The 15,426-nt window shown below is 43.2% G+C and overlaps 2 protein-coding genes across 4 annotated transcripts in view; both read left to right on the top strand.

Moving 5' to 3' along the window:
* The window catches only part of NDUFAF2 (NADH:ubiquinone oxidoreductase complex assembly factor 2), a 71,487-nt gene extending 64,610 nt beyond the window's left edge, over positions 1–6,877 (top strand). For both annotated transcript variants that reach the window (XM_066182368.1, XM_066182369.1), the window contains one exon: positions 5,534–6,877. In XM_066182368.1, the coding sequence (XP_066038465.1) occupies positions 5,534–5,791 (258 nt within the window). In that variant the 3' untranslated portion in view covers positions 5,792–6,877. The remainder of the gene's footprint in view (positions 1–5,533) is intronic.
* Positions 6,878–9,646: 2,769 nt separating this feature from the next.
* On the top strand, positions 9,647–12,403 carry SMIM15 (small integral membrane protein 15). Of its 2 annotated transcripts, XM_066181189.1 has the most exons (4): positions 9,647–9,710; positions 9,825–9,880; positions 10,403–10,484; positions 10,579–12,403. In XM_066181189.1, exon 4 carries the CDS (start codon positions 10,606–10,608, stop codon positions 10,828–10,830), a length of 225 nt encoding a protein of 74 aa, XP_066037286.1. In that variant the 5' UTR covers positions 9,647–9,710; positions 9,825–9,880; positions 10,403–10,484; positions 10,579–10,605; the 3' UTR covers positions 10,831–12,403. The 2 variants fall into 2 exon arrangements, with proteins under 2 accessions (XP_066037286.1, XP_066037285.1); XM_066181188.1 differs by lacking the exon at positions 10,403–10,484 and having other exon boundaries at positions 9,686–9,710.
* The last annotated feature ends 3,023 nt before the right edge of the window (positions 12,404–15,426 follow it).

Raw genomic sequence — 15,426 nt, forward strand, 5'->3', positions numbered from 1 at the left:
GTTCAGCAGGTGCTGCAGGATAGAGAGGGTTCAGTTCTGCCATTTGCCTGCGGAGAAGAATAGCTAGAAGTGTTCAGCAGAGACTGGTCACTATTGAGCCAGGCTCCACTTGAAGGAATAAGTGTGTCTAGAGAACCCTCTTTTATATCCATGACACCTTCCTTCCAAGAGCAACTAATTTTATTCATTCTGTAAGGCTACTGGTTTATTCAGGAAGGGGAAAGAAGTGACAATATGGGAGTCCTTAAGAGCAAAAGAACACTGCATTCCAAATATTGACCCTACAAAGCAGGTCTCCCAGTACAGTCAGGTAGGCATCTAAAATCCTTTTTTTAGATTTTTCTCCTTGTGTAGAGTGGAGGTGAATATCCACAGAGGATACTCTGTGATACAACTCAGGTGCCTTAGTTATTGAGAGCTTTGAAAAATACGTAGTTTGCAGCAAAAGTGAAGATTTCATGTTGGTGGCAAGAAAGACAGCCGGATGCCTTTTGCAGAAACACCCTTGGAAGACAGCAACATGTCCTGAGCTGTGTTGCTCCTAGGAGCAGGCCATCTTTAATTCTTTGATCGTGCAGCTGTTACCAATACTAAGATGTCAGATTATGCAGAAGTCAGCAGTTTTGTGAATGAAAAACAGATGCCTCAATCTCCACACAGGGCTACTTTGGTATTTCCTTAATAATAATGTTCTTCAAGAAAACCTTAGACATCACTTTCTTAAACTCTGCCTTCCAAAGGAGGGAAGACATGCAGCCCCAAACCTTAGAAGTTTTAAAAACCTCACAAAACTTAAAATAATCACCAAAGCTGGACAACCTGCAGTGATAAAATGTCTTGTTTTACTTTTCACCTAAAAATAAACTGCAGAACATGCAGTTGGACTTAGCTCTTGGCATATCCTTTTGTGTATCCTATTCCGTATGCTGGGAGCTGATACATTTCTAAGTGAACATCTGCATGTAGGGATTTCAACTGCTTTAAAATGGGGCTGGATATCCTAAGGCATTTTTTATTTTTTATTTTGCAGCATAGCCCCAGTTCTTAGGGTTTTCTTTTAATAAAAATGTTGAAGGACATTTCTGATACTCTTGAGATGCCATGTACTTCCTGAGAATTGCTGGTTCAAAGAGCTTATGTAATTTATTTGTACAAAAACAGAGTGTTGAAAGAACAAGCTAATCCTTAAAAAAATGCAGCTATCTGATAGGTAATATGTTCTCTGGGTTGGATAGAAAGATTTTGTATTTCCCTTAATGGTCAGAGCACATTACATGTTCATGTACTTATATTTTAGCAGAAAAGTTGTTAGGGGGCAGTTTATAGTAAAGATAGCCATCTTATAAGATACTTGGAGGAAGAGAAAATATAGGTGTTCTGAACCTGACAATGTAAATTAAACAAACAAAGAAAGAAACCCGCAAACTAACTTTTAGCCCTCAGTTACTTTTTATAGCAAATCAGGTAATAAAGGATTGTTTAGCAGTGGAGTCTCAAAGTGAGAATGAATTTGACCCTTTTTTTCTAACATGCCAATTGACTCCGTATTTCCAGTTCATATTTTCTTTAATTTGAGTGCAGGAACCCAGTGATTTCAGTGTACATGTTAGTGGCATGAGTTTAATGCCAAAAATGAATGTGTACACTTTGTAGTTGAAAATTTTTTATCCTGATAGATTGTATAGAAAATTCTGAATAAGTCACTTCAGTTTGGGGTGGGTTTATTAGCATTTGCTAATAAGAGTAATTTCTCATGTTATTTTGGGTTTTTTTAAGATCCACTTTTTCATTTTCCTGTATCACATTTATAGTTTGTCCACAGAAAGCTGATTAAAAGAGCCTTATTTGAGTCTGAAAACCAGAGAACAATTATACATCAACATTTTAAATGGACCTGGAGTATTTGGCATTCAGTTACAGCTGCTCTTACCTGACTAAGATAACTTTATGTTGAAGTAATCACTTGAAGAGATTTTAAATTCATAATATCTGTTCACAGTAAGTAGGTTATGTTTGTATTTTAATAAATCACTTTCCATTGTTTTAGTAGAGACAATGATGCAGTCTTCAGTTATCACAAAGGTGTTTGCTTTACTTGTTTCATAGTAGTGGTTTAATACAAGCACCATAGAAGTAATCCCCTTGAAATCAATAAGGTTGTGGTGGATTTACATAGGCATGTGGTAAACAAGCATAGAATTGAGAGATGCCACAAAGAGGTTTTGCTATACTGACTGTTGAAAATTTGATCTTGTTCTGCTTGGCAGTGTTCCTATTTGAGCATGTGAGAATTTTCACCCCTCTTCAGTTTGCAAAGTAGTTTGTGTATTACTTGTGTATTTCCATTCAGTTTCCATTTGTATGAAAAGGGTTCTGCCTCTGCTCTGTATATCTGTGAATTTAAGTACAGAGGCAACTAAGAACTGAGAACAGGAGTTACTTTCCATGGTACCTCTAAGATAAGGTGTATTGGGTTTGTATGGCCAGGTTTTGGTAGCAGGGCAGCTACAGGGGTGGCTTCTGGGAGAACCTGCTAGAAGTTTCCTCCATGTCTGGCAGAGACAGTCCCAGCCAGTTCCAGGATGGACATGCCCCTGGGCCCATCCGAAATGGTGGTAATGCCTCTGTGATGACATATTTAAGGAGACTTAAAAAAGTTTTGCAGTTGTAATTGTGCTCAGAGAAGAGCAGGGTGACAATATGTGAGAGGAACAGCCCTGCAGACACACAGGTCAGGGGAGAAGAAGGGACAGGAGATGCTCCAGGCACCAGAGCTGAGGTTCCCCTGCAGCCCGTGGTGCAGACCATGGTGAGGCAGCTGTGCCCCTGCAGCCCATGGAGGTCCCTGGGGATGCAGAGATCCCCCTGCAGCCCCTGGAGGAGACCCAGGCCAGAAGAGGTGGATGCCTGAGAGGGGGCTGTGACCCTGTAGGTGGCCTGTACTGGAGCAGGGTCCTGGCAGGGATCTGCCCACCCATGGAGAGAGGAGCCCTTGCTGGAGCAGGTTTCCTGGTAGGACTTGTGACCCTGTGAGAGATCCACACTGGAACAGGTTGTGCCTGAAGTGCTGCACCCTGTGGAAGGGACCTACATTGCAGCAGTTTGGGGAGGACTGTTGCTCATGAGATGGACTCATGTTGGAGAAGTTCATGGAGAACTGTCTCCCATGGGTGCGATCCCATGATGGTATAGGGAAAGGACTCCTCTCCCTGAGCAATGGCAGGAGTGTATGAGGAACCTTAACTCCCATTCCCTGTCTTCCTGCACTTGCTAGGGGGAGGAGACAGAGCTGAGAAGGAGGGAGGGGTAGGGGGAAGGTAATTTTAAGATCTTGTTTTACTTCTCATCATCCTACAATAGGATTGAGTCTTTTTTGCTTGTGATGGTATTTAGTCAGTGATCTCTCATAGTGAGAGATCATGCACTAAAAACCTTAACTTGTGAACTCTTAATTATATGTTCTCTCCTCTGTCCAGCTGTAGAGGGGAGTGACAAGCTTTGCTAAGCATCTGGCATGGTCAAACCCCTACATAAGGTTTTCTTTAATTACTACCTTTTAAAGCATTCTTAGGTGTTCATAATTCCTATTTCAACTCTTGGCAGTATCGTATGTATTTTAACACAGAAATTCCTAAAATTATGTCCTTGCTCACAGGGGAATGTACCGGTGTAATTTCTTCTTAACTCCTCCATATACTTGTAATCTGGAGAAAATAATTCAGACTTTTTCTTAACTTTGGAGGCCATCTCTATCCACATGGATGACTGGAAGGTGATCAAGAATAGTCAGCATGGATTCACTGCAGATAAATCATGCTTGACCAACCTGATTGACTTTTATGATGACACAACTACCTGGATGGAGGAGAGGAGAGCAGTGGAACCTCGACTTCAGCAAGGCTTTTGACACTGTCTCTCATAACATCCGTGTAGGAAAACTCAAGAGGTGTGGACTGGATGAGTGGACAGTGAGGTGGATTGAGAAGCGGCCCAATGGCAGAACCCAGAGGGTTGTAATCACTGGCACAGGGTCTAGGTGGAGGCCTGTCACTAGTGGTGTTCCCCAGGGTTCAATATCGGGCCCAGTATTGTGTAACTTATTCACCAGTGAGCTGGGTGAAGGGACAGATGCCTCCTCAGCAAGTTTGCTGAGGACACAGAGCTGGGAGAAATGGCTGATACCCCAGGGGGCTGTGCAGTCCTTCAGAAGGACCTGGACAGGATGGAGAGATGGACAGAGAGGATGCATCTGAAATTCAGCAAAGGCAAATGGAGGGTTTGCACGTGGGGAGGAACAAAACCCCAGGCACCAGCACAGCCTGGGACTGACCCGCTGGGGAGCAGCTCTGAGGAGAAGGACCTGGGAGTCCTTCTCCTCAGAGCTGGTGGACAACAAGCTGTCCATGAGCCAGCAGGGTGCCCTGGTGGCCAAGAAGGTCAATGGGATCCTGGGGACATAGGAAGAGCACTGCCAGCAGGTGGAGGGAGGGGATCCTGCCCCTGTACTCAGTCTTGGTGAGGCCTCACCTGGAGTGCTGTGTCCAGTTCTTCTCAGGACAAGAGAGACATGGAGCTCCTGGAGCAGATCTAGCAGAGGGCAGTGAATTTGATTAGAGGGCTGGAGCATCCCTCCTACAAGGAAAAGCTGAGGAGAGATGACTGAGAGGGGACCTGATCAATGTCTATCAGTATCTGATGGGAGGATGTCAAGGGGATGGAGCCAGGCTCTGGTTGGTGGTGCCAAGCAATAGGACAAGAGGCAACGGGCAGAAACTGATGCACAGGAAGTTCCACCTGAATGTGAGGAAGAACTTCTTTTCTGTGGGGTTGATGGAGCACTGTAACAGATTGACCAGAGGCTGAGGAGTCTCTGTCAGCAGAAATAATCAAGGACCATATGGACACAATCCAGCACTGTGTGCTCTGGGATGACCCTGCTGGAGCATGGAGGTTGAATGACGCTGGACTATCTGCGCCACTGCACTATCTTCCAACCAGCCCCAGTCTGTGATTCGTGATTTTAGTTATTCATTTTGTAGTCTTGCCACTAGCAAGACCCCAAAGGTTGCACGTCTGTTTCTCCCAGAACTGTGCCGTGAGGCAGAGGTACATAACACCACAGGCAAAGTGAATTACAGGAAGAGATACAAATGCTAAATAGCTCTAAGTATCAACTCCAACATCGGAAACAATGGAAAAAGTAGCCTTATTTTTAATATACTTTGACATTTGTTGATGACTCTCATTTAATTTCTTAATTTCTTCTTTTTTGCTCTAATAGAGTAGTGAAGTGGATACTACAATGCAGTTTTTCTTCAACAAGATGATTCAAACATTAAGAACCTTGTAAGATAGGGCTGAATTTGCAGTTGTGGAAAACCAACTCATTTTGCCACATTTTATTTTACTTAAATACCCTAAAATGTGAGTTATAAAATTAAGAAAACAAATGCCTGTTTGAAATGTTTTATTGCAACTCTGTATATTGCATTTGCTTCTGACTTACCTAATTACCTTTCTACTTTGTTCTTAGGAGATTCTTAGGAATGAAAATTATAGAGAAGAAATGAAACAGAAAGTCAAGGATGTATCTGAAAAGGATAAGCTGCTTCAGGCCAAGGAGTACGAGGAAGGACTCGTTGCTGAGCCAAGTCATACTCAGGTTAAAGGCCACGCATCTGCCCCTTACTATGGAAAGAAGGAGCCCTCACAAGACCCCACAAGCACTGCAAATACCTTCCAGCCAGGTGCCTGGATGCCACCAGGCAGTGATAGTAGTCAAAACAAATAAGCAATTTAATGGACAGATACTATGGATAAATATTTCAACAGATGACATACACAGTTGTTATATACAAGAGTCAAATAAAGTAGTATTAAAGCAGTTTCAATTTCTTCTGCAGAATGGAGAAAAAACTGAAGTCTTTTTATTGTTCAACCACATCTTTAAAACTCCTAAACCCCCCACCACTGCACAATGGCACAAGAATTCCACCTAGCTCTTCTAGAAACAGAGATATTGAGCAAGTGGACTCTGCCATGCCCAGGACATTATAAGTATACATAAGGATTACGGGAGAATTCGTGATGTATGTGGAAAAAAAAAATCTTCAAGGAACTAATTTATCCTCAGACTGTACAAACAAGAGAAGGGTAGCCAGAGATTACACTGAGGGAAATATTTAGCAGCTTCTTTATACAGAAAGATTCTGGACTACTGATACATGGCAACACATCTGAGTGAAATGGACACATTTACTCAAAGCTTGTCTTCACCACACAACCAAACACTTCACAGACCCTTTAGTCACTTTTGGTGTGAGAAAGGCTTTGCTTTCATGCAAGTAACTCTCCCATTTTCCATGCCTGTACTGCATTCCCAGCATTGTATCTTATTACTTCTGGATTTTTGGAGTGCTGTTTCCGTTTTCCTGCCCACTCCTTTGTTGTGACCTTTGATCAGTGGATCCTTCCCTGACAGATACAAAATTAATGACTGCCTTAAAATACACACAGGCACATACATTACTATAAATAACAGAACAGGGTCATTTAAAGGAATTCTACATTAGATGTAAAAGAAAGTGCAGATTTGCAAAGTAGCAATTCAGTGACAAAACAATGGTGAACATAAACACATGCTTAATGTGGTCTTTTAAAGTACTCTGATGGTGTACTGAGGGCTGTGATGTTTTGTGCAAGTTGTATTTAATTCTGAAATTTCTGCTTTCTCTGACTACCAAATGTACAACAGTTGATAAATTCAGAAAACCAAAACAAGTATCCTGATCTACCACGGCCTCATGGTTAAATTATTCTGAATTTGGTAAACTGCAAGCCACAAATGAAGCCTCCCCATTTGGCAGTATTCCCATAACACCTCTTCATTCCTATTAAAGATGCACTGCAGCTTTCAGTCAAGGTAGTAGTCTGGGCCTGTCTTCTCTACCTAGCCACGTGTTTTCACAGATCATAAAAGGAGCAAAATTATTATGGACAAGACTTTATACTTTGCCAATATAACCAGTGAATAGCTTCACCAACAGTTAGGGGGAGAAGGACAGCAGGAGAAGCAATTACGTAAAATCTGTTTTCTAGGAAAAGTGAATTTAAAAGCCCTGCCTTTTTTTTTTTTTTTCTTCCCTGCCACAATGAATTAGGTACTTTTCCTCTTTAAAACAATAAGGCAGAGAAAACATTGAAAGACAGACAGATGAGACATTTTCTATTATGTGAAAGACTGGAACTGGAAAGTAATTTTGCAGTGGTTATATTAAAAAGCTGGTATATAGCTGCTGACTAAGTCAGTGCTTATTTTGGAAGATGTATCTGTACCTGTCAGATGAATCTGACATTCAGGCATCAGAAATGTAACTGTGTCCCTTCTAGCTGAATATGCAATTTTACCAGAAATAGGTTATACTTATGTAATAGCCCATCTACTTTTATCTTAGCTACACCACACAAAAAGTTATCATGATACCATTAGATACAGTATCTCAGAAACAGTATCTAAGATTCTGTAAATTGATATTGTTATATTTTTGCCAAGATTCACAAACTACAGACCAAACGGGGACTGTAACTTCTCTAAGAGTTTTAATGTTCACATAAATGGCTGAGTAACACAGGTACGGAGATACATGTACAGATAGCTCCCAAAGATCTTGGAGTCTTTGGGGGTCCTGGACTGGAAGCCAGCCAACATTATCTCAATTTACAAAAAAGGCATGAGGGAAGATCCAGGAATACCTGTTGGTACACTCTCAGTACCTGGAAAAAATATGGAGAAGATCACACTGGCTGCAGTCGAAAGGCAGAAGAATAATGCAGTCAGGCAGAATCCACAAAGTTTCACAAAAGCAAAGTCTTGTTTTACTGATTTGATATCCTCTTATAACAAGCTCACCTGCCTAGTGGGTGAAAGAAAGCATGTAGTTCTCCTGGATTTAGGAAGGATTAAGGATTCTTAATAGATTATGTTTGGATTAAGGCTTCTGATACTGTCTCTCACAGCATCCTCCTGGACATGTTGTCCAACAGGGGGTTCACAATGTGCTGGGTAAAGACCCATCCCATCCCATCCCATCCCATCCCATCCCATCCCATCCCATCCCATCCCATCCCATCCCATCCCATCCCATCCCATCCCATCCCCTCCTCAAAAGATATTACAAGAGGTTGAACACAACTGACAGTTTTTATTACAAAAACACACAGATAATGCAATTTTCCACATAACAAAATTTTACCTTCGACACATTGAAACTAAAGCAATCTAGATTATTAGTCAGGTGTCCTCTCAATAACTCTTTAGGAAAATATATTTTTATTTGCCTGTGTTCTGCACTTGAAATAATGTAAATATTCACATAAAGAAAAGATATACGAAAGCAGATTGCCGTGGTGCCATTTGCTGGTACAGTACAGACAATTGATCCTGAATTCCTTAATATAGTTTGAGTAATTGCAAGATTCTCTCATGTATTAACCTAAAATCCTAATCTGCGCTTTTTCTTGCATTGGAAACATGACGAAGTTGTTATTCACATCTGCGTAAACATCTGCGCAAAGGGAGAAGGCTTAGTGCAATATAAAAAGGCAAAATATGGGGTTTTTTTTAAGTTGATGTTTCAGTATGAGCATATTAAAGGCTCAGAATGAACAGAGATCAGCTGAGTATTTCTGCGGAGGTCAGTCCAGTGGGGAGCAGTGCAATAGCCAGCGGCTCCTGCCCCGGCCATGTGGCCCCCTGAACAGCCCACCCGAGCGGGTCAGGAGTCCCAAAAGGATCAGGACATACAGGTGGCATCTTGCCGAGGTACTGGCAAGGTACCCTCGGTCTGCTCCTCATCGTCCCTCGCACGGCCCCAGCACGGGCGAGCGCCCGGAGACACCACGGGGCTCCCAGCTCTGGCGCGAGCGGCATTCCAGCTTCCAGGGGCTACTCCGCATCCGGGTACCTCGGAAACTCCTTCTTCCCGGCTTACAGCTTTTTTTCTTAATGGACTGACGAATCCTCCCGTTCCCTGCCGCGTGATTCCCGGCGGGCAACACCGCCCGCCCCGCCGTGGCTCCAGAGAGCCCCGGGCAAAAGCACCGCCCGCCCCGCCGTGGCTCCGGAGAGCCCCGGGCAAAAGCACCGCCCGCCCCGCCGTGGCTCCGGAGAGCCCCGGGCAAAAGCACCGCCCGCCCCGCCGTGGCTCCGAGAGAGTCCCGAGCAAAAGCACCGCCCGCCCCGCCCTGGCTCCAGAGAGCCCCGGGCAAAAGCACCGCCCGCCCCGCCCTGGCTCCAGAGAGCCCCGGGCAAAAGCACCGCCCGCCCCGCCGTGGCTCCAGAGAGCCCCGGGCAAAAGCACCGCCCGCCCCGCCGTGGCTCCAGAGAGCCCCGGGCAAAAGCACCGCCCGCCCCGCCGTGGCTCCAGAGAGCCCCGGGCAAAAGCACCGCCCGCCCCGCCCTGGCTCCAGAGAGCCCCGGGCAAAAGCACCGCCCGCCCCGCCCTGGCTCCGGAGAGCCCCGGGCAAAAGCACCGCCCGCCCCGCCGTGGCTCCGGGCGGGGCCCGGGCAGAGGCAGCGGACGGGGCGCGGCGCGGCCGCTCCAGCCCCACGGCGGGCGGGCCCTGCTCCCCGCTCCCGCCCGCCCGGGCTGGGCGGAGCCGGCGTCTCTTTCCTGTTTCCGCTCGGAATCCCGGAGCCCTCCAGGGCCGCGGTAGCGCGGGGCAGCGGCGGGCGGGGGGCGGCCCCGGGAGCGCGGCTCGGGCGGGGGGCGCCGGCGGCGGGGGCACATCGCCGTCCCCTCACGGCCCGTGTGTTCTCTCCGCAGGGAGCTCGACTCGCCCTTCCGCCGCTCGGCAGGCCCGGAGGGAGCCCGGGCCGCAGGTGAGGCGGTGCCGGCCGCGGCAGGGCGGGGGGCTCGGAGGGAGGCGGCCGAGCCGGTGGCCGGGGAGGCGCGGCGGGGCTTCGGCTGCCCGACCCAAAGCACTGCCGGGGCTCCCTCCCCTCCCTGGTGAAACCTACAGAGGCATAAACCAGCCGGGCTGGCTTTTCTTCACTTCCAGAGAGAACCACAAACCTCTTTTTCCATTTAGCAATGTGTTGTTGCTGGTAGCATTTGCAACTGTGTTGGATTAAACCCCTAATTATTCTGTAAGCACGGACCTTTAACGTAGGATCAATGCTTTGTATTGCACTTTCACATACTATGCACTGCTTTTAACTTCTAGCAAAAATGGTCTTGCCCTTTGATAGTGATAACTTAGATGAAAATGGTACTTGCTGTCAAAGAATCGGTAGGGTTGGAAGGGACCTCTGGGGTCCAACCCCACTGCCAAGGCAGGGTCACCTAGAGCAGGTGACACCGGAACCTGTGCCTGTGTCGACCTGAGCTTTCTGTATCTCCAGAGGGAGACTCCATGACCTCCTTGGGCAGCCTGTTCCAGTGCTCAGCCACCCGCAATGGAAAGCTGTTCTTGCTCATGTGAAGGTGGAACTTGTGTTTTGTTCTTGTGTATGTGTGCTTTTATTTTGCTGAGTACTCAGAATTTTTTTTTTATTTTTTTTTTTTTAATATCCCACAGGGTTTTCTCACTAGGAAAGCAGAAAAGATGTTGGATATTAAGGCTTGGGCTGAGTACATCGTGGAGTGGGCTGCCAAGGACCCCTATGGCTTCCTGACGACTGTGATCTTGGCTCTCACACCGCTGTTTGTGATCAGTGCAGCGCTGTCATGGAAGCTTGCAAAAATGATTGAGGCCAGGGAACGAGAGCAGAAGAAAAAACAGAAACGCCAGGAGAACATTGCAAAAGCCAAACGAACAAAGAAGGATTAAATGGGCAAAAAGGGCCTTATTTGTGCAAAGAATCCACTTTCAAAATGAAATACTTGTACATTTTGTGTTGTAACTGTCCTTTGATACTTGATCCTGTTATTTCTTGAATATGAATGAAATCTAATACTTCCAGTGTATTTTTTTCCTGCTGATTTGTGTTAAAATTTGCCCACGTGACAGTTGTTAGTGTAATTAAGTTTACTACTTGTGTCCTAGTGCAGGTTGCTTTTCTAAATTTGCATGATAAATTTAAAAATTAACCTCTTGGGTGGCTCTGAAGGTAAATAATTTTTTTTCTCTTAGCTGAGCTATGACTTAACAAGTGTCTTAAAATTGTGGAGTTTAGGGGAAAATGTGAATAATAAACTGGATTACAGAAATGCAAGTTTTGGCATGCCCTGAGCAGGGCTGTAGAGGGAAGCTAGCTGTAGCATACATTGGATAGCAGACATGACTGATTTCCTTTAAGGTCACTGCATATGGCTGTGTGTGCCCATAGTGGCTGCTGCAGTGTCTTTGATGGTGCTGCTTGTTTGCAAAAGTAACCTTAAGCTACCTTAGCTCTTCCTGTTTCCTGAACTACAAGCCATCAACAGCCTTTAACTTCAGCCCGAGTTCTAGGAAACTGATTGCTTGTTCTTACTAGCTTCATTTCTCTTACGGCACTCATGCTGTATAAAACACAGTGCTGTTGTTTGGTCTTCCCTAATAATCACCTGAATGCTCCACCTGTAACTAATTTGTTCTTGCCTTCATAAACTCTTTATGCCTCAAAGAATAGCCATAAATGGGGTGAGACCAAAGACCCAGGTGGCCTGGTGTTCTGAGTCCCAGACCTAAAGCAGATAGCTGTGCAAGGATGAAGCACAAACTGGTGACAGTAATTCTGCTTGTTAACCTGCTGGCTACCTTTGATCTAAGACTTGAGTTTAGGTAGTACTTTTGTTCTCATGGCCCTTGAAATTCTGCTGCCTTACAGGTTGCAAGATGCTGACACAGTCAAAAAAGTCAGGTTTGTGTTGTAAATAGATCAAAATTGTTTAACCTTATTTCCAATTAATCTCTTTTACCAGAATTGATTAATTTTTCAAAGCCTAACTTTTTAATAATAGTCTGTGGTGGCCTCTATGTAGTCTAGTTCAAAAGAGCTTCTAGCAGTCATTAAGATTTTACATTTTGTTTATTTCTAAACAGCAGCACGGAGTTGTGCATTCTAGGAGCTACTCTTTGATCAGGTTTAAAAATAAAACCTTAAAACAATACCATTGTTCAAATGAAGAGACCTATAGAGCTGGCTGACACCAAGGGGGATCAGAAGTGGGGAATCTAACTGAAATTACTTTAAGTAAGTGTGAAGTTGATCCCCTTTCACTTTTGTTGGTGAAAGCAAGCATTATTAGAATATGACATTTGGGCATTTTATAAATATGTGAGATTAAGTCTCTGTGTTTTGTATGCAGTGTTGTCAAATATGTATGTGTTCGACCTTTGATACCTACATAGCTTGAAACACAGGGAGGAGAACTGATGAGGGATATACTCCGTAAATAAATTTGATACTTTTTGAAAAAAATTTGTGTGGTTTTGATTTTATCTGAAGTTCTCAAACATCATCTCAAGCAAATAATCTGCACATTTGATGTATCTAAACTATGGCCAAAATGATCTAATCATCTAGGGAAGTCCACCGATAGACCAGGAATAAAAACTAATTAATGTTTTGAAATATTCATGACAGTCCCTTGTCCCAGACCTAGTGTTATTTTCCAGCAGCTTTATCAAGTATTTCTAGCTTCTATTATAGCAGTTATATGTAGTTTAACTGATTTTACTTTCTGCAAATTGTAAATCAAACATTCAAATATGTTGACTGTTTGAAGTTACAAGAATGTCCCCATGATGAGTACAGTGCATAATCAGTGTAGTGTCAGTGATTCCTGTTCATGAAATCCCTTTTTCTGTCTGCTTGCCAGCAGAAAGCACGCTGGCACTGCCAGGGAATTTATTCTGAAGAGACATCTTGGCCAAGGTTTGGGAAAATCTAAGTGTAAGTACAATTCTTAAATCAAGAACAGTTTTGAAACTAAATTAGTCTTCAAGGAAAAAATCAATTTGGAATTCAAGAAAATTTAGATAGTCTTTTAGCTATAAATTTAAGAGTAACTGATGAACAGCAACTGTCAACCCCAAATTTAGTAACACTGGTTTTCATTAAACCCAAACACTTCACAATACTTTGTCATCATTAAGCCTATTTGAATAGGCCTGTTGAATAGCTAAGCAGTGAAAAGTTTATTGGCAGTTTTTTGACTGTGTATGATACATTCACAGTATGTGCCAGCCAATAAACGTTCTGGTTTTTACAATTGTACTTAAGCCAACGAAACTCCCTTGCAGCACTGGGGATTAAGGATTCTTTTTCTGCCACAGATCTTTAAGAAATTTGGTGTTTCGTGTTGAAGTGAATTTGCAGTCTATTCTGTAAATTGCATGATCACCCCAAAATATTTGTAGTTTGGCTGTCATTCCCAACAGTTAGGTCTGAGTATACAAGATTAAAGTGGTGAAAATCATGATTAAGGCTGCTGCCGTCTAAATTTACTTCAGACATCCCTTATAAATTAGGGTTGTTTGAAGTGAATTTAGTACACCCTATACTCCTATATACATTCAAGGGCAGGACATGCTGGGACTGTGCATGACCAAAGGTTAACATGCAGCATGCTTTTGTATCTTAAGAAGGTAACAGAACATAGAAGTGCATTTGTCTAATATTTGATTAAAGAATAATCAAATGTTTCTGTGCTCTAGGTGGACTCATTTATGTAAAAGCATTTTTTTACTACTGTTTAATGAATAATATATCTGAAGAACAAAAGTGTATCATGCCTTACTCTAGCCTTCATTTGTTCCTTTTGTAGGTCTTATTGCAGTTCGAAAAGGAAAAAGATTTATCCAAGAGAGAAAAGAAGCTATTCAAATGGTAAGGATCTTTTCATCTCCTGGATCATTACTGCATTGTTATGGTCATGACTGATGCTATTAACTGACTCCTAGAAATGTGGATTATATTATCGGGAAGTAGAGAAAAAAATCATTATCAATACAGCTTTATAAATCCTCAGACCTTTTCCCAGAGGTAGTTTAGTGTGGCAGGTCAGATAAGAAGTGGGTATCACAGGACAATATGCCAGCTGTGACATTAGGCCTGGGCTGATTTGGAAAATTTTAGCCTTCTCCACAAAAGCCTCATCTCCATTTCAACAAAGTTGAAAAGCACTGGAGAAAGATTTGTACCTCTGAACAGTGATTCAGGTCCTCCACAATGCAAGCCATTCTCTGAAGCTGCCTGCTTATGCTCACAGACCATGGAGGGCCCTAAGGACTGAGGATTAAACACCTCAGTGAAATGCCAAATTGAAGTGCAAGGAACACAAACCAAACAGCATCTTTTCCAGTGGATCAGCTCCATGTATAGTAGGTGCTAATATTTATTCACCTTCTTAAAATACTTCGAGCTTCTTGAATAAAATAAAGCAATGTTAGCAGGACTATTAGTTGAACTTCTAGGATTCAGGTTTTCCTTGATTTTGTAGAAACTTGAGTTTAACAAGCAATTTATGTCTGTTATAAAGCTATGTGCATGTAAGGGTTTTAAGCACAAGTTCAGTTTTTCAAGTTCAGGGAGTGGGTTTCATTTCTGAAACTTCTTCTATTTATGGTCTTTGCCTATTCCTGTTTATAGGTGTTGGTGTGCAGCTAGGCATCTCAAAACTGCACAGCTGAGTTAATTTTTGTGGCTTCTTCAGCCAGCAAGACAAAATGGAGAAGAGTAATAGACATTTAAGTCTTAAATTACATCCTTTTTTTAACTTGACTGACGTACTCTAAGGTGAGACACCTAGAGTGTACACAAGTCCTTTGTATGTTCTGAGAACTAGAGAATGAGATTCTGAGAACTAGAGAACAAGAAGCCACGTGTCTGTCTAACTACCACATTTCATCATGGGAGACCTGAGCACAATTACTGTTTTTCAGAGTTTCTTTCCAAGAGCAGTAAGAAGTAACAATATTGTTCCATTGTGTGTTACAGCTGCTTTCTGTGAGTCACAATGTCCCTAACTGGAGTTGAGAAAAGGTCCCAGGGTAGTGTCTGCAACAATCTATTTTCTTGAATCATCATGATCTGCATATTTCATAAGAATTAGTTCCTGATACTTCAGTAATAATATTAATAATTGTACAGCTTATTGTTTCAGTACTCTAAAGTGTTCATTACATAGTCAGGATACATCTCATAGCTCTTCTAGTGTCATTGCTAAATTCACATTTTAGTAATTTTTCTCAACAAAATTCCTTTTCACACCTCCAGTGATTTTGATTTCCTTTTTTCAGGGCACCAGGTAATCCAGGGTAAAAGTGAAGTTGGAGACTGTTATAATAGGATATACTTTAATGAGTCAGGACTGCTGTAGTAGCAAGGCACCCTGGTTCTAATTCCTTATTGCTTTTTGGGCAACTAGACCTTATGGTGCACTTTTTCTGTGTGTTTTATAGCTGTCATTTTCCATCTGAACATGGCAGAATGATTTTTTT

The sequence above is a fragment of the Chamaea fasciata genome, unplaced genomic scaffold (genome assembly GCF_029207755.1).
Source record: "Chamaea fasciata isolate MVZ Bird 193981 ecotype frontalis unplaced genomic scaffold, bChaFas1.0.hap1 SCAF_4, whole genome shotgun sequence".
In the NCBI taxonomy this organism is placed as follows: Eukaryota; Metazoa; Chordata; class Aves; order Passeriformes; family Sylviidae; genus Chamaea; species Chamaea fasciata.

Coding starts and splice junctions, on each gene's coding strand:
- SMIM15 (XM_066181189.1), top strand. CDS start 10,606: ATGTTGGATATTAAGGCTTGGGCTGAGTACATCGTGGAGTGGGCTGCC.